The sequence below is a fragment of the Coturnix japonica genome, chromosome 20 (genome assembly GCF_001577835.2).
Source record: "Coturnix japonica isolate 7356 chromosome 20, Coturnix japonica 2.1, whole genome shotgun sequence".
NCBI lineage: Eukaryota > Metazoa > Chordata > Aves > Galliformes > Phasianidae > Coturnix > Coturnix japonica.
The window spans coordinates 5509241-5530537 of NC_029535.1; the positions used below are offsets into that span (position 1 = coordinate 5509241).

General features: G+C 39.7%; 1 protein-coding gene across 1 annotated transcript in view; it reads right to left on the reverse strand.

The window, feature by feature from the left end:
• The window catches only part of PREX1 (phosphatidylinositol-3,4,5-trisphosphate dependent Rac exchange factor 1), a 139123-nt gene that overhangs the window by 59459 nt on the left and 58367 nt on the right, over positions 1 to 21297 (reverse strand). The window contains exons 2-5 of the mRNA XM_032448639.1: positions 16735 to 16806; positions 12542 to 12664; positions 8127 to 8231; positions 4702 to 4803 (exon numbers count right to left, since the gene is read on the reverse strand). Coding sequence (XP_032304530.1) covers positions 4702 to 4803; positions 8127 to 8231; positions 12542 to 12664; positions 16735 to 16806 — 402 coding nt within the window. The remainder of the gene's footprint in view (positions 1 to 4701; positions 4804 to 8126; positions 8232 to 12541; positions 12665 to 16734; positions 16807 to 21297) is intronic.

Genomic DNA, 21297 nt, shown 5'->3' on the forward strand with positions numbered 1-21297 from the left:
TTAACTGTATCCCCTCCCCCCAAAAAAGAGAACTCTTCATAGAAATGTCAATCTTCAATTACACAACGTAGGAATAGGATTTTCAACTACAGTATTTCAGTATCATATACAGCTTTAAATAGCTTATAGCTAAAAGGGTTCTTGATAGAATAGAACATAAATGTAAGAAGTAATCGCATAAGACAACATTGGCTGTTCATGCACTTGTTTACCTACTAATTGTGCTTTTCACACACACAAAAAAACCAAACAACAACAACAACAAAACTGTGAGGAGAGAGCTCAGCATCATGAACATTGCACAGGAAGATGCAAAGAGGTGGCAGGGGGGATGATGAGCAAACAACGCGTGCAGGCAAAGGAAACGAGAGGTTTTTTCAAATGTAAACACAATTTTAATATTTCCTAGCAGAAAGGATGTTATTCTGCTTAACTGATCTTTTTAAAGACAGAAAGTCTGTCATCCTTCCCCATATCCTCCGTTGCTACACAGAAAATGATTGTGTACCTAAAACTGACAACCAAACACGTTTTGCAGTTTAAATACTTAAGTCCCTGTATTTTAAAAAGTCCTTCTTCCTATATTCATACCCTTCTCATCACCCACACATGGCTTTAACACTAATTCCGTGCAGTGACTATTAATGTCAAGCAAATCATTGCTTGCCAGGCTGTGTTGCTTCACACTACAACCAGTGCATGCATAAAACATGGTTTCTGGGATGCATCTGTTAGTTATTTTAGTGAACATCTCAGGATTACAGATAACAAAGACACCCTATCTCTTATCAATTCACAGAGATGTGGTAAGAAAAGATTCAATTCCAAACTGTGCTCCCCGCCCCCAGACAAAAAAAAAAGCTCAGAAAAATCACAGTCCTTTCTGTTTCAGGGATTCTTGTATTTGTATTTTCAGTTTTTAACATTTGCATGTATTAAAAATCTATTTTCCACTTAAACTAACCAGAAAATAGATGCTACTCCAGGCTCTGCATCTGCCAATCACAGTAGTTTGGTTTTTTTTTATCCTGTATACATTTACATTGCATAACTTCTGTAGCTGTTTCTTGAAGGTAAAAACCAAGCAACTGTAAATCAGTGAAACTGATGACATTAAATGTACCATCAAATCTGCAATATATGCCAATTTAAAGTGCAACAAAAACATGTTTTATATATATTAGCAGTTATTCACTATGGTATACACAAAGTGTCAAAGACAGAAGTATGATTAATAAACTGGCAGTGTTCCTTACAACTCTGTAGGGCATATATAACTCTTAATGTTGTAGTGTTGTGCTACATAGACTTGGATTTCAACCAGGCAATATTATGAATCTCAGAGCAACATCACACTCCTGAACAGGGGATACAAAACTCCAAAGATTAAGCATATTCAATTATGGCTAACTAGATTTTCTTCCTTAAACACTGCTGGGAGGAATGTGGGAGATGGAGAGTGAGGAGAGCAAGTTCCTTCATCCACCACCAGCCTTCCATTTTTTCCCTTTCACACCCCAGGTACCACACTTGTTGCAGTCTGTGTTTGCCTCACTGTTGAGCTTTTTCTTTTGAGAAGGCTCTCAGGCTGGATGCTCAGCTTTCTGCCTCTAGGTTTTCTTTCTCTCCTAGGGCCAGCGAGTCTTCCATCACATGATGCAATACATAATTACTAAGTCTTCCATGGAGTCGTTATATTTTTAAAGGATCAGAGGTGGAATGTGCATTTCTGGCTGCAGACCTAGCAGTTCCTTAAGAGAATAGATATCAACTAAGAAACAGCCCCTGTGTGAGCACTGGGCTATCAGAGCCCATGGGTGGCAGCTATCATGTGCTGTGTGTTTCTTGTGTTTTGGGAAGAAGAAAAAGATAAATGACTGCATCCAATCCCCACCCCCAGTGGTGTGATTAACTCATGATCACTGCTCCCTTAGGGTTTTCCTCTTGCTGACATAAATGCTCTTTATTAAGGAGAAAATGGCTATTTTTGTTCAGAGGTTGGTTTACACAACAGCTGCTTCTAGAACTAAGAAGCGTAGTTAATGCTAATTAATATGGAGTCATAATTATTATCAGTGAGACAGAGTTGCCTTAATGCAAAACATTCTGATAGAAATATTTACTCAGTAAGATTTCCAGTATCCACATCCATGCTGGGATTGTAGGTCACTCATTCAGTCTGTGCTCTCAAGTTTTGTACACCTGTTTGCCTTTGCTTCTTCTTACAAATCATAATGTCCATCACAACAAGCATAGTTCTATTTTGTTTAAGGCTGCTCAAAGCTTCTTTCTCGCTTTTTCTGACAAAGCTCTTCACTAACAGACAAGTATTCAGAACACCTATGTACCCAAATGGACTTTAAATCTCCCACTGTACTGTGACAGCTTGGAAAGAGGTGGAAGATGGTCACATTAGGGAGGGTTTAAACTGGGGATAAAACTAACTTACTGACCAGTGAGTCTGTGCTAATTCTCTCTTGTGCCTTCTGGAGCACATAAAAACTGTACGGGGAACAAACATAATAACATCACTGCTGCTCAATTAGCACAGAGATGGTGAAACCGAATGGCAAAGTTTGAGTCCCATGTTTCAAACCACAAAAAGCTTCAACAGAGGATAACAAAATATAAGTTTATCAATTACAGGATGCCATACTTTACACTGGAAATTACAGATAATATTTGCTTAAAATGTACCTGTATATGGAGATATTCCAGTATGTTATTCCTAATTAAGTAACTGAAATGGACTCTGTGTGGGATGCTATTATTCTGAAAGAACAATGCTTGCATACAGTATTAAGGAAAAGCAGTTATCACATTTAAATGTGCTTTAGTATTTAGGCTGGCTTTCAAACACTGGCAAGTCTGAGCTACTGTGCTCATATTATCTTTATCAAATCTAACTGCTTAGCTATACTAACTATACTATAACAAGGTCATATCAAAGTCATCAGAAAATCTGGATGTTCACAAACTCCTATTAGAAACAAAGTCAAATAAGAAAGTGGGTAAGTGTCGATTTTTCAAATCAGCTGGAATACAGTGCATGTGTTTGCTCTGGGAATTAAATAAAATAAGATGAAATTCCCATGAATACAAAACAGCTATTTCTGGAGCAATAGCTGCAGTTCAGGAGCAAAGGGAGAACAAACACTTAAATTGAAGTTTGTGCTGGTTTTAGGTCTATTTTACTTTTTTCTTGAAGAGCTACATTTCCTGGTCAGCACTACCAGAGATCAGTTTGTTTCTTCACTCAGCCTTTCTTTTTTCCTTCCACATCTGAAACATTTGCACTTACTCTGACAATTTTGTACTATCAAGTACCAGGCAAACCTTGAATAGGACATAACTTATAGCTGTGAATTTGTGGTGAAACAAACAAAGAATGTTCTTCTGTTCTTTGGCTTTTGTTGGTGTTTTTAAACCATAAGAGAAGTCTTCATTCCACTGGATGGACTCAACTGCTAAACTGTCTGTGCGCATGTAAGTCTCAGTAGTTACACTCACAAGACATGGCACATGAACATGTACTGTAAGATTTTAAGATGGGTGTCTGCTGCACAGACAGCAAAATGATTCCACTTGTAGGAAGGACAGATCTTGAATTTTTTTCTCTGAAAGCTCCAAGGAGATGGAAAGAAATGATTTAAATATTCATCAGATGAATTTGGACTTTTATTAAAGGAAAAACATCAGTATTGAGCTAACTGCTCTGGACCTTTAAAAGTCCTTATTCAATCTGAACTTACAGACACAGTACTGCAATAATTTTACATGACGTACACTTGATTCACAGGTCCAGCCTGTGCCCAAGAGCACCAGATTGTCACAGAGTCATTCTTTTCCTCCACAATTAAGGAAGGGACCATTCTGTTGAGATGAGAAATAGCTGCTGCTTATATTTATTGAGAATTAGTTGTATTTTATTAAATACAGCATTACTCTGAGAATATGAGACTGAACATCAATGAAAATCTGTGGCTTTTAGCCATTATGTGGCGTCAAGACTACTGGTGATGTAAGCTCTCCTAGAAACTGATTTCTCCTTTTCCTTCTCCCACCAGGTACATCACCCAGCCCTGACCAGAAGGAATAAGAGGTAAGTTGGCTCTTTTTATGTCTTTGGTTCTTTAACTCCTACACTATGCCAGCTAGCAAGTGGTCCAATTAGTGTAAATTGCAGGAGTCATTTCTGTAATTACACTTGTCCAGTGGAAATTTGTCTGAGACAACCAAATGGTTTTCAAACAAGCCACCAAAGAGCTGTCAGATGATGAAGAATTTGGATCATTACTGACCTGAATACGCTCAAACTAAAAACCTGGTGATGAAAGGTGTATCTGGTTTCCAATCCACAAGAGACACGGTGTTCCTTAGAATACTGATACAGTTCCATTTGCATGCAGCTTTTCAGGAAGTGGCTAAAATAGCAGTCAGGTCTCAATAAATATCAGAAGAAATCTGAAGTCAACTGATGAGTACCTTACCCTGTCTGGTTTACTCACACCATTACAAGATTTAACAGTGTCATCAACCAGCTTTTGGCTGTACCCATAAAAAGACGTTTTTTGTAGACAACATTGAATCTCTAAAAGCACAAGTCAGGATAATAGCAGTGACAGGAAATCCAGGGTTAAAAAGTTGCAAAGTCACTCCAAGAGTAAAACAACTAGCCAAAGACATTCTTTTTTGGTTTACCTTAAGCAGAAGTGGGTATTTGCAAATTCTCTGAATTGGAGTCAGTAGATAACCTTCCAGTGGAATGTCTGTAGTCTTTCTGCCTCCCAAAAGCATGCAACTCTATAATCAAAAAAGGAAGTTAACATTAACTCAGACAACACTTTCACATGCTCTTTGACATTGCTTGCTGTTTCTGTAATACACATTATGGTCACAAAGAACTTCACCATTCCTAAGATAAAAGAAATGGGACTTCACTCTCCACTGAAATACAGACATCAATTTAAGCTGCAAAGTTCTCCATGAGTCAGCAAACGAAAAACTGCTGTGGATAGCAGTGGCTGCAAAGAAAAGTCTCTTCCCACCAAGATGTTATGCAGCTTGTCACTCAAAAAACATCATAACAAGACACTGACAATCAGCAAATCTAGAATGCACCGTTACCTTCAGGAATCCAATCTACCCCTACAACCAAAACAGCCATTTTTCTCATTCACCATGCAAAGTTTGTACAAGTCTTTCAGAACACTCAAAGGATAAAATAAAGCATATAAATAAAGAATCACATAATTAACTCTAGTACAGTCTCTATGTCTGAAGGAAATCAAATGCAGCTCTGAAACAAATGAGTCATCAGCATCTCATCCACCAATTCTCTGGCAAAACATTATGTCTAAGCCCAGCTGGACAAACAGTAGGGATGCACTGGCAGGCTAAACAGCACAAATGTAGCCCTGAAGCAGTTGTAGTACATAATGCTGAAGAAGAAGTTTTGGGTTGTGCAGGCAGGGCTACTGTGTAAGAAGGAGAACACTGATGCAAAAAGCAATGACACTTAAGGAAAACAGATTTTTGTAATTCTGGTGCTCACAAATAATAATAACCACAATATTAATAATAATAATAATAAATCTGCTGTGTTCCAACATTAGCTCTTTGTCTGGAAATCAGACAGCTTCACAGAGAAGTTGAAGGGCATTTTTCCAGCTGGGGAAATGACTGCTCTTCCAGTGCTGCTTTAACATATTAAGCAAGATAATACTGGACCAATACACCAAACAAAAGTACAAACAGATTTTAGGTTGAAAATCAGGTGAATCAACCGATCAGCTCTTGAAATACTCACACAGTGAGTTCTAACACATTCAGAAGGGCATTTGGTAAGAATCATTTCACAGGTAAGTTTGCGCACACTACCTCAAAACAAGGGATGCTTATTTTCTTGATAGATTACGGAAATTCATCTCTCAGGACTGACACAGAAGGAAAATATAAGAATTGAATATGTTATAGAAAAAAATACCCATCCCCTTATTTCTTCAGAATAATCCACAATCTGTGCGATAAATAATCACTGATCATTTTTACGTAAGGTTTGTACATATTTCCCTGCAGATGCTGACATTGCCCACTGCCAGAGATTGGCAGTGGACTCAGATCGACTTCAAATCTATTTGAGATAAGCTACTTTCTTATGTTCAGCCATTAATCTGGATAACTTTGCTCCAATAACCACCCCAGTTGCAAACCTGCTCTGCTAACAGAGGATGAAGTTTAAATGTTTAAATCCATTTCAGTCAAGATGTGCTTGCTTTGGGGCATCATTGATAACACCTTCCCCTGTGAAATGTGTGCTGTGGCTCAGATACGCTCTGAAATATAGTGGGCTTTTGGCTGTAGTTCAGTAATTCTCTTCTTCAGGAACTGTTCATAGACATCTGACATAAATCTCATTATTTCTAAGTGGTATTTTTACAGACAGTTGTCTGTAAAATAACTCTTCCCCAGGGCTATTCTAGATCTGTGGCATTGGCTACCAGCTCACAATGCTCCCTGTCCAATTTTCCAAGTCTCGGGTGATTCAGTCCTTCCCATCTCTCCTTTCAGCTCTCCCTCTAGCTCTGGACTCAAAAATGCCCTTTAACACTTACTGATTTTTCAAACACATTCCCACATTCTGTATTTCAGCAGCTGCAAGGGGGTAATCGGGCCAAATCCATCCTCACAAGCAAAGCTTTGTATTTTAATGCAGCTCTCTGCATGGTGGCATTATAGTGTTGGCTTTAGGAGGCAGTGGAGAGAAGAGTGAAGGCCTGGAAGAAATTATAACAGCCACAACAAAGCAAAGATTTCAGCATAGCTTCTCCTCCCATAGTTACTGTTATTTTAAGGATCTCTTGGATTCAGGTACTGCTGCAAAGCCACAGCAGACAGTGCGACATCTTTAATGTGCCTCATAATTAGTTTGCCAGCTGCTGCCGGCAACACAGACAGGAGCTTGTTGCCAATCCAGCTGAAATGCAGAGAACACTCTGGATGTTGGGAAGGGTAGTATTTATACCCATTTTCATTGCTTGTCTTTAAGTTTCTCTCAACAGAAACACAGTAGATCATGAACAGGAAGGGCTCATTTGGTGACTCAAACTAATGCTTTAGCAGGGTTTATTGAAACTCAGATGTGATAAAGAAATTCTGAGTACCCAACAGTGTGTGTGTTCCTGCTCCTCCCTCCAAGGTCTATATTTTGTGGCTAAAAGAATGCACTGGCCCTGCTTATGACAGGCATTTATGAAGAAGTTTTCTTCTGCTGTACTGTATTAGGAAACAGCATGCCTTTGGCAGAATGGAAAAAAGCAGAGCAAAAAACAGAACAGAATCAAGTTCATTGCAAAACAACAGCCTTTCTTTCACCTCACAGCATTTACTAAGACAGAAAACTAGAGTGCTGACTGGTCCCTCACCTATACTCTATCCCCGACCTAAATGCCTTCCATTCATAGCAAGGAAAATAACACCTAAAATCAAGGAGAATTGAGGGGAGGCTGTAAGGAAGAACACCTACCCCTCTTTGCTCTATCTACTGGTTGTTTCTCTCTGCAGTCTAGCCCTTAAAAAGGCTGTATGTCACGCTTCCTCCCAACACATGCCAATATATTCATGAGTTGGATGACCATTTAGGCCATTTTTTATACAAGCAGCAATGATGCCACCAAAATAGTTCATCCAGTCTACGATTCTTGCCCACAAGTGGCTTCATGTGGAAAAGGATGTCAGAAGCAGACGACATGTTTCTGGTGGGTCTGCAGATGGTGAATTGGTCAGAGAATTGAGCAGGGAACCAGTCACAGCCCTGATGATAAATTATTGCATTACTTCTTTCACAATCTTTGCTCAATTTTTCTGTTATTTTTGCTGCTGTTGTTTTTTATTCTTCATGTTTTTAAAAATTCTTTTCTGTATCCACTGCAATTATTCATACCATAGCTGTGTTTAGTTGGTACTTGAATTCACCAATTATTTCAATATCCATCCTTCTCAAGTGCTTTATAGCTGGAATGAATCATGTCTGCAAAATGTTTGGCATTCTTTGGATGCTAAAGGAGCATTATGAGTACAGTACAAAGTCAGACCATTAAGTGAAGAGTGCTAGAGAAGGTGCTTACCAGGAGGAATGCTCTCACTGTTGGGATCTTGTTCAATTCCATCAGCAGTCTGAGCGCTTTCTCATGGTTGCTACAATACTCCTCGTACACAAAGAACTTGTCTTTCTGCAAGAAAAAGCATTAACTTATTGACTTGGAGAAAACTAGACTGTCTGTATTGCCAGAGTCTGCTGCTAAATTCTTTACACAAAGCAATGTGCACTCAATGTGCTAGAGTTGCATTTCACATGATATGCACAATATCTCCACATGCAAATATTATATGGAAGTGTTCCCCTAATTCCTAACTTACTTTTGTGAATTAGCATCAGTTTTCTGACCACAGACCTCCCCAGCACTTTTCTGTTCAACGTATCACTGAAACAGTACATCTTTTGCTGAAAGAGTGGATTTTGCTATCTCAGGGACTTTCATGTGCCAGGGTATTCCATACAAGCAGACAGAAGGAAAGTAAAGCCAGAAGCAAAGGGAACATAAATGGAACTGACATTTCTGAACTATGCTAATTGCTGCTATAGGAAGAAGAAACAAACGGTGGCTGGGAAAAGCCAAGCACTGGAAGAAGCAAACATCTAGAAATCCCCTGTCTTACAGGGCTGCCCACAGCATCTCTCCTGGATGGAAGCATTTTGATGAATAAATACAAAATAACCAACATATTAAAGAAATGCAAGGAGGAGAAAGGTGGCTTTGTAACCAGACTGAGGTACATACAGTGAACCATGTCCCAGCCACCACCAGCTTAGAAGAATTTGATGCTCTGGTCAGGTGCTCAAGGACTAGATGTACGTGCGCAGAAACTGAAAATTACTTCTTTTCAAATTTTATTTTATTATTTTTTGTTTATTTTTACTAGTAATTTATTGAAATTGTTTTCTCTCCTTATGCTTCCAATCGAAGAATTAAGAATAAAAAGATGCATCGCCAAACACAGCAACAAAATAAATGAAACAACCATCAAATGTGGCACAAAGAGATGGAATGCAGATGTTCAAGACATCTTTCATCTACAGCTGTTTGTATTAGTAATGGAGTTTAATACTAGGAAGCTGGAAAGAAACAAAAGATTCTGATCACCAAGTACAGGAAAGGCATGGATGCGCGAGAGACATGGGATTTTTTTATCCCTAAATTGTAGAGCTGCAGAGTGACAAGACAGATTGATAAGTTTCTCCTACACTTCCTCCTCTCACCTCCCCTCATCTTCCTAGATGCACACAAGCAGCCTGCTTGAGACTAAAAATAGTAACCATTAACACAACAGCATCCGCTGCATCAGTGCACACAAAATGTCATTGCTCAGGTTTCTGACTGCAGCTCTGAGTGCCAGAAGTTCGGGGAGGATATATTTAGACCATGACAAAATCCCTTTCTAAACTCAAGGCAGAACAATAATTATGCACACACCAGAGTGCTTTCACCAAGTCTTTTCCAGCTGCCCCTCATGCATGAGGCCCACAAATATGACAACTATGTTTTAAATTACTCAGTGTCTGAAGTGTTTAATTTCCTCCCTGGGTGACAATCAGCCCTGGACTCCCCATCTCCTGGTGAGGAAATTATCAGTTACATAATTACAGATGTTAGCCCAGGAATTTGGAACCTGCAGTTACACTGTATTAAAGAGTAATTATGGTCAGAAAAATGACCCCATAAAAATGGCACATTCTTACTCAGCAAATCTGCTGGATACACAGATAGACCTTCTGACTTTATTGACAAAAATAAGTCTGTACTGTTCTTAGTTCATTTAAGAAGTCTAATCCAATAGTTTAGTTTTTCATCCATATGTCATTTTGGATCTAGTAGTACAACCCACAAATTACTGTAAACTTAAAAACAGTTTTTGGACAGAAGTTTCATGAAAGACTCATGGGTAAACTGCAATCATTCTATCTGGATGTATTTTTAATGAACCATGACATTTTCTTCTTTGAAAACAGGCTAAAATCTATTTTGTCAATATGAAAAACTTAAATAAAAGATTTCATTCTTAACAAAACAATATTCTTGATGACATAAACAGTAAAAGCTGAGCATTCAGGCAGCATTGTTCCCAAAAATGAGTTGAAAACATATTCCACTCTAATAAGCTACAGCTACTAAGTTGCCAATGCCCTACCAACACAGCAAGGACAGAAACCAGCTATCAGTCAGTCCTTTGCCCTTCTGCTCTGCAGGCAGTCTTATATTTTCATGACCTGCACATGAAAGCCTATGTTGATGAGGTGTAATTATTCAACACCTAGTATCTCTTAGATATTGAAGATATGCTCTACATGTCCCATTTTTCAAGCAGCAGATTTGATTTTGAACTGAAGTGTGTTCTTTAATGTCTGTTATGGTCCACGTATCTGTTATTATCTATCCACATGTCTGTTATTGAACTGCAACTCCTTAAGTAATTCCAGTACATCAGAATTAACTTCTTAAAATCATTTGATCAAGTGAAGTACGCTAGGACAAACTATATCTGTCTTCCAGAGCGAAACAATCTTTCACATTTCATCATCTGTTAAAAGACTTCCAAAAGTCAATGTGCAGTAGTTACAGTGAAAAATGGCTGCTCTTTTGGAGCTCTTGCAACGTTGGCTTGTTTATTTCAAACATTAGCCAAGATCTGAATCCTGCCACGTTGAACACCCGGGGAAAATGATGTCCTAGCTAATGTGAGTGGATCGACTATGATCCCAGAGGCCCATTCCAACTAAAAGTGTTGAAGAAATGAGAATTTAGGATACGCAGATCTCACAAACAGGATCCAAAAACTGCAATCTGGTGGAACTTGCTCTGAACCACAATTACTGCTGTCATCTCCAGCTGAAATCTCACTGTGAAAGCCTGTACCATGACACGACAAATCCTGTATCCCTCACATGCAAATACCTACAGTGAGGCTAGTTGTCTAAAAGACAGGCACAATCTGTACACAAGACACACCATTCCTTCCTCTCTTCATAACCGACTATTGATTCTTCCCTATTCAACTGCTAACAAGTACTATGTTAGTATAGGACATCTTCTTGGTAGGTAGTGATTCTACTGAGTATTCAAGTCTTCAACTGAGTACACCAGTATGTCCTTCAGCATCTGACAGTCACTCCTTATAGAGAACACAATTTATGGGTGCTGTTTCAATACATTCTACTGTCTCTATATATGCTACTATTTTAAGTGTCACAACATAAATAAAATCAATAGTTGGTAAAGATCTAAGAGTAAAGAATGGCTACATAATTGCTTTCTACTCCAACGTGATGAATTATGATTAGGAAAGTGTAATGGAACATATTTTGATAGGAAGTTGGCCTGTGGCTTAATGCAGTTAATAAGAATTTGAAGGAATATCTATTATATATAGATGTTTTCTAATTTCTTCAGACCTCTCAAGAGGGCAGCTGCATACAAAAAACAATCTGCAGCTTTGAATTATTATACATGTAAATCAGGTAACTTTGCATTTAGATGAGTTCACCTCATGACTAAGAATATGCAATAATTGATCTTGCATATACAATCAGTGTGCTCTATTCTTATATTAGTTTGCAATATAAGAAGCAAATTATAATGAGAGAAGCAGTGGTTCTCTGATTTCCATGATTCTCTCATTTCCAATTCCACAATTTCTTGTTCCCTGTTACAGGTCTGTGCCTTCCCGGGTCACCTGGCAGTACCAACCTGGTACTGAATCATGTTGGCACATTTAATCATATTGTGAATGCATAGGAGAACAAATAATACAACTATCAGACAAAGTCAGATGACACAAAAATAATCCATCAAAATGTTTTCAGCAACCACAGCTACTCTGTATTTTGTAGTTGCGGCATTCCTATCTACTACTGAGTCTAAACGCCAAATTTTCTGTACTTTTGAGCTACGTAACTCAGGTATTCATTTACTCCATGGTAAAAGGTTGTGTATGGTAACTTGCACTGTACTTCATCAAGTGCAAGATAAGCTATCTCATGTTGCTTTTCATTTACTGAAGGACAAATGTATGCACAGACTCTACTGTAGATGCAGTAGTGTCTTTTGCAGCTTTCCTTTATTTTAAGATACAAATAACATTATTCATGTATTTGAAATTGTGCTGCTTTTCAGAAATATTTGTAACTAAAGCAGACGAATTCTCAGCAATTGTGTGATTAGTTGAGTGTAGAAAAAAAGGAAAAAAAAATTCAATGGGAAAAGGAAGGGTTTCTAAAAATACCTTGTTGTTTAGCTGAGTTTGATGTGGTTTCCATTGTTCTAACCTCATTCACAAGTTTTTTCCCACCCTACCTTCAAGTTTTATTCAAGACACACATTGTCACAGTACTGCTACAAGCCTTAGAGATTAGGAATAGTTAAGGGGCATGGGAGCTTAAGACAGGAAACTGCATTTTCAGATAGTGTTAAGTCATTGTACTTACAAATTTTAAGAAAACATTTCCCAGTTCATGCTGAGACTGAGGTTCTGGTTGTAAACAAAATTCCAGGGCAGCCAGGAACTCCTTGTGAACACCAAGAATGTCTTCAATATTAGAAAATAAGATCTGAAATACATAAAGTGAAGTCGGGTGTCAGCTATGAATAAAACTGTTGGGCACATTAAAGTACTAGCACCAAACTACTATGATTCTAGACTTAGTCATGAAAGGACCTAAAGCACAGATGATAACTGCTATCTTGTCTCTTTCCTATGCAAATCTTTATTGCCTGCTGAAGCACCTACCCTAAATGAAGGTCATCTTTCCAAGCACCTGAGCATGATGAATGTAAACAACCTCCTTTAAGTCTAGAGAAGGTCTCCTATGAGACTGAATAGGTGAAAGAAACCACAAAGATCAAACCAATTTGGCAGGAACATGAAATTATCACTCAAAAGATGTACCTGTAAGCCACATCTCTGCCTTGTGGGAGCCAGCTTTTCACTTACACAGTGTTTACAGTGTAAAGTATTTCTAAACCAAAAGAGCAGAATTTTAGCGTTCCCTTCTACCAACCACCGTGACTGTAAAAGGCATCTGTAACATGATACAGGCCCTCAATTTCAGTGTGTACTGAAAGGAAATTGCACAATCTTGCAGCTAAGTGATCCCTAGGAATTTAACATACATGTGCTAAGGAAAATAAACTTCCAGGTCCTGATGCAGTATGATGTAGCTATCAGTATTGACAGCCACAGGAGGAATGCTTGAATGAGCAGACCGAAGCCTGGAGACTGCAGTGATATACACATTGCAAACAGCATTGTCCATCACTTTGCTTTAGCCATGCCAGTTGCAAAGTGATTTGCAGTGTAGTCAAACCAGCTTTCATAGTAGAAGCAGCCTCTCAGGGCTGCTATAGAGCATGTGTCACTGCTACAAATCCCAAAGAATGCAGCCTGACAGAGCAGCCTTCAGCTTCCTGGTATGTGGTGGGAGATCTTCTGACACTTCCCAAAGCATCTTTAAAGTGAAAAGTAAACTTTTTCACTTTATGCAGAGGACTTATGCACAAGATGAGACACTGTTTCTGCCTGCTGGATGGTGATGCAGCAGCAATTACAAAATTCTGTAAACTATTATCTAATCCTTAAAGGAGGAATAAAATCAGACTTGGTTTAAAATCAGTTTCTCTCTGGTTTTCCAGGAGTAGAAGACAGGGTAAAGAACTGAAGATCCTTCTATGCATGTACCCAGACACAATTCTATACCTTGTGTTATGCAAAGATAGAAAGAACATTCTTCCTCAAACCCCTGCAAGCTGGCTGTGTATGCAAAGCACAGCATATGGCATCTTTCTTGTCTTTGCTCACCTCTCACTTCAGAAACACCAAGATAATGGCAGTCCTCACTGCACATGTGCATACTTGTGCCTCATTGCTTTTCCTGGCTCTGAATAAACTGAATATTCCAACACATTGTACTTGCACTAATGGGTTCTGAACCCATCAGAAAATAAGACAGGAAGCTGGGACTGATTGCTTCCAGAAAACTTCCACTGCAAATCTGAAGAGCCCATGATTCTATAGCATGACTGAAAGCAATGTGATGACACATTAGCCTTTGCCTGCATGCTTTTGCCAGAAGCTATGCCAACAGGGGATTAACAAGGAAGAGGAAAACATCTGTCAGGGATGATTTTATCCTTCAGGAGCAGTCTTCAGGAGGGTATTTTGTGATTCAAGGAATATCTGTGTAGTCTAATAAATTACGTGATGGCCAGCAGAGCTCTGCTTGCAGCAGATTTTGCAGGTAACAAAAGTCACTTGAAAAATCAAGGCAGCAGAAAGACCTCAGCTACATTTGCTTTTACATCTGATGCAGTCACCACTTATAAACCTCACCAGGAGGATCCATGTCTGGCAGCTTGTGTACACCATCAAGTTGTACTGTCTTCACTGTTCTGTATCAATAAAATGACGTCACCATCCTACCAACATATCAGCAGTTATCTTCACATAGGGCAGGGAACAAATTGTGATATTTCTGCTGATACTGCTGCAGCCATCTGTCACTGAAGGAATTATAAATCCTTGCTGGGCATAGGATTCAAGGCAGCCTTTCTAGAAGGGGATGCAGTGACCAAAGGCTACTGTAAGTACCAATGCTTAGTGGCAGCTGTAGGAGAAGCCTGCAAAAATAATACCAGGAGTATTATCTCATGTTATTCTAAAAAGTACTTTCTCCTTTTGCTTAGAGGAGACTGTCTGCTGGAATATCCTGGATTTTCCTCTAGACGTTCCTGCTGCATGAAGACAGGGAGAAAAATACAAGATTTTCTTTACATAAGCTGCCAAACCACTTATATACTCTCTGTTGCCACTTTTTCTGTTGCTAGCCACCTCACAGCTCCCTAATGACTCAAGATACTTAATAATAGCAGGCAGACTTATTGGAAGTGCCAACACAGTCTTGTCTGTCCTGCCTCTACAAGCAAAGGTTTGCAGAATGAAAGAACAAATCATCTTTCAACTGCAGGATGGACAATTAAATTGTTTGAGAAGGGAAAGGGATAACACTGATCAGAAAAACATGCCTTTGTGATTCTACTTCACCACAGCTAAGTGTAGATCTTTCTCATCAAAGAGAAGCTGTGTTATTATAAGTTGAATATTGTAATAGATTTAATGAGGTCTCACAGTGGCCTCATCAAGGCACCTCCAGGCAGTTCAAGAATGACACAAAAATGAAGCAGTACTTCCCCAGAGGTTGTGATGGACTTTAGAATATAAATACATTTAATCAGTAGATAAAATAAGGACTTTTTGCATGGGTCTTGCGAGCAGTACATCTGAGTACATGGCAGTCATAACAATACATGAATAATGGCAGAATTAACAACTGTTATCAACCTCTGCAGCTATTTGTCAAATTAGCAAATGGTTGTGTAGGTTTATTCCTTCAGCAGAGCTTATTATTTTTACTGTTTCACTGCACACAGCACCTACTGCCAATAGTCATTGTCTACTTTTCCCCCAGTTACCTCTAAACTTACTCCAGACTGTTAATAGCGACCTTCCAGTGACCAGGAGCTTCTGAATTTGAAGACAGCAAGGAGGTTTAGCCCACCAGTTCTCCAGATCTTCTTGCTACCACCACCTAGTGTAGCCACTCAATTAGTAGTACAGTACTGTTAATCCAGTGAATGAATACCATAATGGAGGCTGGATCCCTGCTTGGATTTCTAGACTTTCTGGTAATACTACTAAGTAAAAATTGATGAGCCAGACTTGAGGAAATACACACCAGCTGCAGTAGTGCTAGACTGTGTAATGTACCTATTATTGATTCACTGTGCTGTCATTAACGTAAAGGGCAAAGTCTCTGCTGATTTAGGAGCTGTGAGATCAAAGGTAAGCCCAAAAAGCAAGCCTCTGATGGTGGACACTGCATCTTCTCCCACCAATCATGAGCTTTCATTTATGCATGTGTACAAAGAGGATTTTGGTCTCACACAAAACTTTCCTTGCCATACACATATAAGTCAAATTACTACATGCAAGTGTTGCTTACTTTTATGAAAATAAATCACAACAAGGACTCCTACAACCATAGGCATTGTAAGAGCTAATACCCCATAGCCACTTTCTGTATCTTATGTGTCTTTCCATTGCAAAATTCATGCAGGAACTTCATCATCCAAGGGTCTTCCATTTCTCAGCTCTCCCACAGGAGTCCAAATTCCTTCCTACTACAACCCAATTAGATATCCCTGCCACCTCCTCATAACTCTCATCAATTTTAGATTTGTAAGAGACAACAGATGCAAATTGGCTCACTGATTACTGTCAAGCAAAACACACAAGGGCAGTGCATTCTGTGACTTTCCCTTCAAGACGCTAATGAGGTCTCTGTGTCCTCTACCATTTCACAAGCCTTTCCAAAAATTAGCTCCTGACAACACTGTTATCAAATTCTACTGAAATCAGCTGGTGGGACTAAAAAAAAGTTGGAAGATGAAAGCTAAACAAATGGGCAAGCAGACTGAAAAAGCATCAGTGTAGGCTTCTTTTCCTCTGGGCAGCAGTTTAATAACAATCATCAGAAAAGTAAAAGGATATTTGATATCCACATCCGTGAATCTAGCCTTTCATTACCGATTAAATCCCTAACAATGAGGAAGATGGAAGAAATACCTTAACATTCTCTTCTGTTATGTACTTCTCAGCTTTGTCCACAGCGTTCTGGCGGATCCGATGAAGAAATGCCTGCAGAGAAAAGCAATGTTCAAACGTCTTCATAAAGTTTGACTTCACTTCTTTATATCCCCTTACTTTCCAACAACACAGTGTGCCTGATTACCTGAAACAATATAACCACATATCAAATCACCACAGTTCTTAGACTCGGAGCTGCCTTTAGGATGATAGAAAAGACATTTCCTGAAGCGCTGTTGGGTTTTGTCTGGCAATAGATGTCTTCCTTCTGCTGAAATTTTTAGGCTTAATTATCTGTTGCTACCAGTAGAGCACAGCAAGGCTCTGATTGTGCTGTTTTTTGGACGTTTCCCTTCTCTCTGAGATGCAGCTGTTTTGGCTTTGGGATGGATGGCAGTGAAACAGACTGCAAATAATACAAAATTAAGAAAGGACATTCCTGGTGCTGGAGCTGATGGACATCAGAGCTGTGGATTATAGTTATGGGCAAGTTCAACAGACTCGATAATTGGGGAAGGGAAATGAAATTCTCCAGACAATGCATGGGACACATTATCCTGTTTGCTGTGCTTTATCTGGTTAAAAACTGTGAAACAATGCTGGAACTCTTCATCTAGGTCAGGTTTCCCCTTTCCTCAGCAACCACGGGCTAAAAGGCTTTTCTGAAGTGAAAGCAGGGAATTTTGCCTTTCACAGAAGTCAGCAAAGAGAGATGCAAATACCTGCAGGTGATAGTGAAAGGAAACCACTGAAGACAGAATCTGCTCCAACAAATGACACCAACCATACACAGAAGGGGAGAGGGCTTTCCTCAGTCCTGCTTAGTGGTTTCTATGTCGCCTCCCACACAGAGGGGTGAGCCCTGGGGATCACCGCTAACAAAGAGGGACAGAATTTTTCTTAGCCACCTGAGACACAGGGGAAATGGGTCCATTCTCTGTGTTTATGGTACAAAGCAGCTTTGTTTCAGTTTGATAATAGAAGTCTTTTTAAAAAGTTGAACCACTCCTGAGCAATGCCCACGTCAGCTGATGCACACAGCATTTCTTTTTTACTCCACCTATTCAGTCTTTACAGGACAGACAGCAATAAAAAAGAAATTGAAATAAGAGGCACACAGACTCTACATTTGTTTTGGACCTTAGGTTCTCAATCTGCTTTTTGTGAACAGATGTCAAGGACCACAAGAACATTCCTCCTCTTGTACCACTAAGCAGGAAGGGGATCCTGCTTAGACTGCAGCTAGATACAGAGAATATGGAGCAGGTTGCTTGGATTGAGACATCTGAAGAACAGATTCCTGCTTTAAAGGCACAGGACATGTGTCCCAGTGGCAGAACAGCCATTTTATGAAAAGCAGCCCATCCGCCTTGCCCAGAATCTTGGCAGAAGTCAGGGAGCTGCCTGAGATGAAGTATTCGGCATAATGATAAATGGCAGGAGGACTGACAGGAGGTGTTGCCCTCCCACTTCACTGCTGGGTGTGATATCCAGGCACTAATAACCAGCCATCTGACTTATACGAGGTAGCGTGTCATATTGAAGTCATTTATCCACAAAATATAAGCCAGTCAGAGACCCTTCCTTGCTTTAATCTTGTCTGTTTGGAGACAACAAATCCAATTGCAATGACTAATTAATCTACCCAATTAGTAGCTCCACTGGTGACTTATATACCTGCATATTAGTCTCAGTGTGTTCAGTCTAATAATAGAGATTTGGTAAGCAGAAGTGCAAATCACATTATCTGTTTCAGGCCAGTCAATATAAGAAGCTGAGTCTGTGTTAATCTAAAAAACAGCCTTTCTGTGATGCTTGTCTGAAAAGATCATTTAACTGGAGCATGAGAAATGGAGAAAACAAGAGGGGGGGAAAAGGAGAAAGGCACAGAAGCAGGGAGAGATTAGTAAGGATGAAATACACAACAGGAGAAGAGACCAACAACTCCACAGATAGCCAGTCACACCTCCTGCAGCCTCTGGTTTGTGCACAAGCAGCAGTCTAGTCTCTTCACTAATGGTAAAACAAGACAGCTCCAAGAGAGGTTAATTCTGGAAACTAGTAGCATGCTTTCCAAAACACAAGCCCTCAAAACGCTGAACTTAGCAGATGCAGAACTGTTTGTTCCCCAGTGCTCAATACCTTTTCATCTGCAAACAGAATCTTTTGCATAACAGTCTTTCATATTAAAAGCACAATAAACATGCCGATCAAACAGCAGCCCATAGAGTTAATGTTGCATGCCCTGTTCACATGACAACACTGCTTTTCTTCCAAACTACTTCTAGCTCAGAAAAAGCAGCCCTTTTCCAAGAGATGTTGTTCTGACATTTAAGTCAGTGTTTTCCAAACTTCAAGTTATTTTTGTGCTACCAGCTTTACCAGGCTCCCAGCTCATCTGTACCTATGCCACCCCTTTGTTCACCTGGTGACACAGGCTCTAAGCCCCACCACACAACTAGTAGGCAACCCCTCAGGAAACACAGCTACAGGGAGCAGTGTGATTGTCCACCAGACAAATCCATTGATTCATCTGCGAAGTCAGACAGATACTTGGGGCAAGACACAACAAAGGTGGGGGAAGTAGAGAAAGAGTGAGAGAAGCGTGTTATGAACGTGCCAGGCCCATATCTTATATTCCACAGAATACCGTTTCATTGAAAAGTAAGTGCTTAAAGGAGTAAGAGTTATTCTGGCCATCTGAAATATTACAAAAGCAAACACCATTTGTTCCATCTCCCCTGACCTCTTCACATTCTGGACAGTTCATACATGTATGCAACAGACTCAGTCCTGGACCTTTGCCACAAGGGACTTTCAGTACAGTTCTCCCCTAATCCATAACACCTTTGATCTCTGCAAAAATGGGCTCACTAACCTCAAAAGATACATGGAAGCATGGCGGACAGCTTTCTTAGCAACTATTGGAGGGCTGTGACAACTATTCCTAGGATATAGAAGGATGACCACGATCCTCTGTCCTGTACAATTCATAGAACTCTCAATACCTCATGCTGTCAGTTTCCTACATGTACAAAGTAGCGTGGATCCTACAAAGGACAACAACTAATGATGCACTCTGTGCCAAAATAAAACTCACTTATCAGATGGTTAAGACCTACTGAAGAGCTAGAAAGAAATTAATAGGTAACAAAAGCAGACTGCTCCCTTTGTATGCTGGTCATGATTGATAAAAGGTTAGCATTTCACAGATAGGAGGATGGCAGATGAAAATTTGACATATTTCTTATGCTCATAGTTGCTGATTTTGTTCTCTTGCCATTTTTAGTGCTTTGCTGTGCTCCCACTGGGCCAGCCCCAGGTCTCTGAGCAACCCAAGCTGTAGGGCAAACTGCTGCTGCCACATCAGTGAAGGGAGGAGGACTGGTAGAGCCAATGGGTCCAAAGCAAAAACAGGTCACTGCATAATGTAGGGCAAAAGTGGGAAAGCAGACTGGTAGATTTTTGTTATCCTGACAAAACCCCATGAAGGTCTCACCTTCTATGTGTGCATGCTAATCATTAGGAAAACAGCCTACAGGGGATTTTGTTTAAAATTCTGCTGCTGCATCAACATAACATTTATTTGTGCATTGTGATTTGTTGCCCTAGAGATGTGCTGCTTCCAGACCCAGCAGGCCATGGCTGAGGGCTCCTCATGTCATGCAGAAACACAGCTTCTAGTTTTGTCTTACAGTACAAATGCCTTGCAGGACTCAAGAAAACCTATAACAAATTGGAATGAGCACAGAGAAAGGCTTCCTTTCTGCACTATGTCATGTTGAGTAAGTTCATAATGGCTGGAGAAACAGCCATCTCCTTCCAACAAAGACCAAGAGAAACACATTACAAATCCAGAAAGCAGTTTAGGTACAAAATTTCATTTTACCAAACAAGTATCTGTAATGTCCCTAAAATGTGTTGTTCTCCAGTTCATTACTCTTAAAATCCATAGTTGCAATGAAATCTCACTGCTTGTGGAATGTCTTTGCTGCATCTCTGAACCACAAAAGCAAGAAGCGCAGTGTAAGAGAAGATGCTAATTGTGAATTGCTCTCACATAAAGCACACTTAATCAGCTGAGATTTCCCTTAAGTGCTTTTCAAACAGCTTTTGTTGAACGTGGACTTGTAGTCCTACCATAACACATGGCTAATCCTGGGGACGAGGCAGTGATGGTTTGCTCATGACCCTTCCTAAGATTCGAGTTTAATAAACACTTCCTCAAATGTTCAGAAATACCAAGAGATTTCTCATTAAACAGCAAGGCAGGCAAACTGCATAACCCAAAGGGAAATGAAAGGGAGAACAGAAATAAGCAACGTTGTGGCAACTGGATAGCGTATCTATAAGGAGCAAGAGCTGAAAGCACGGTCCTGTGAAACCTGTTTGCTGAACAGGTGACTGCAGTTTCAACAAGTGATGGACAATTATGTAACAGTCTGTAGAGAACAACTGCTTAAATTTAGATTAACTGATGATAAACTGCTGATATTCAGATTTCAAGAAAACAACATCATAGTGGAAAAACAGAGGAGGTTG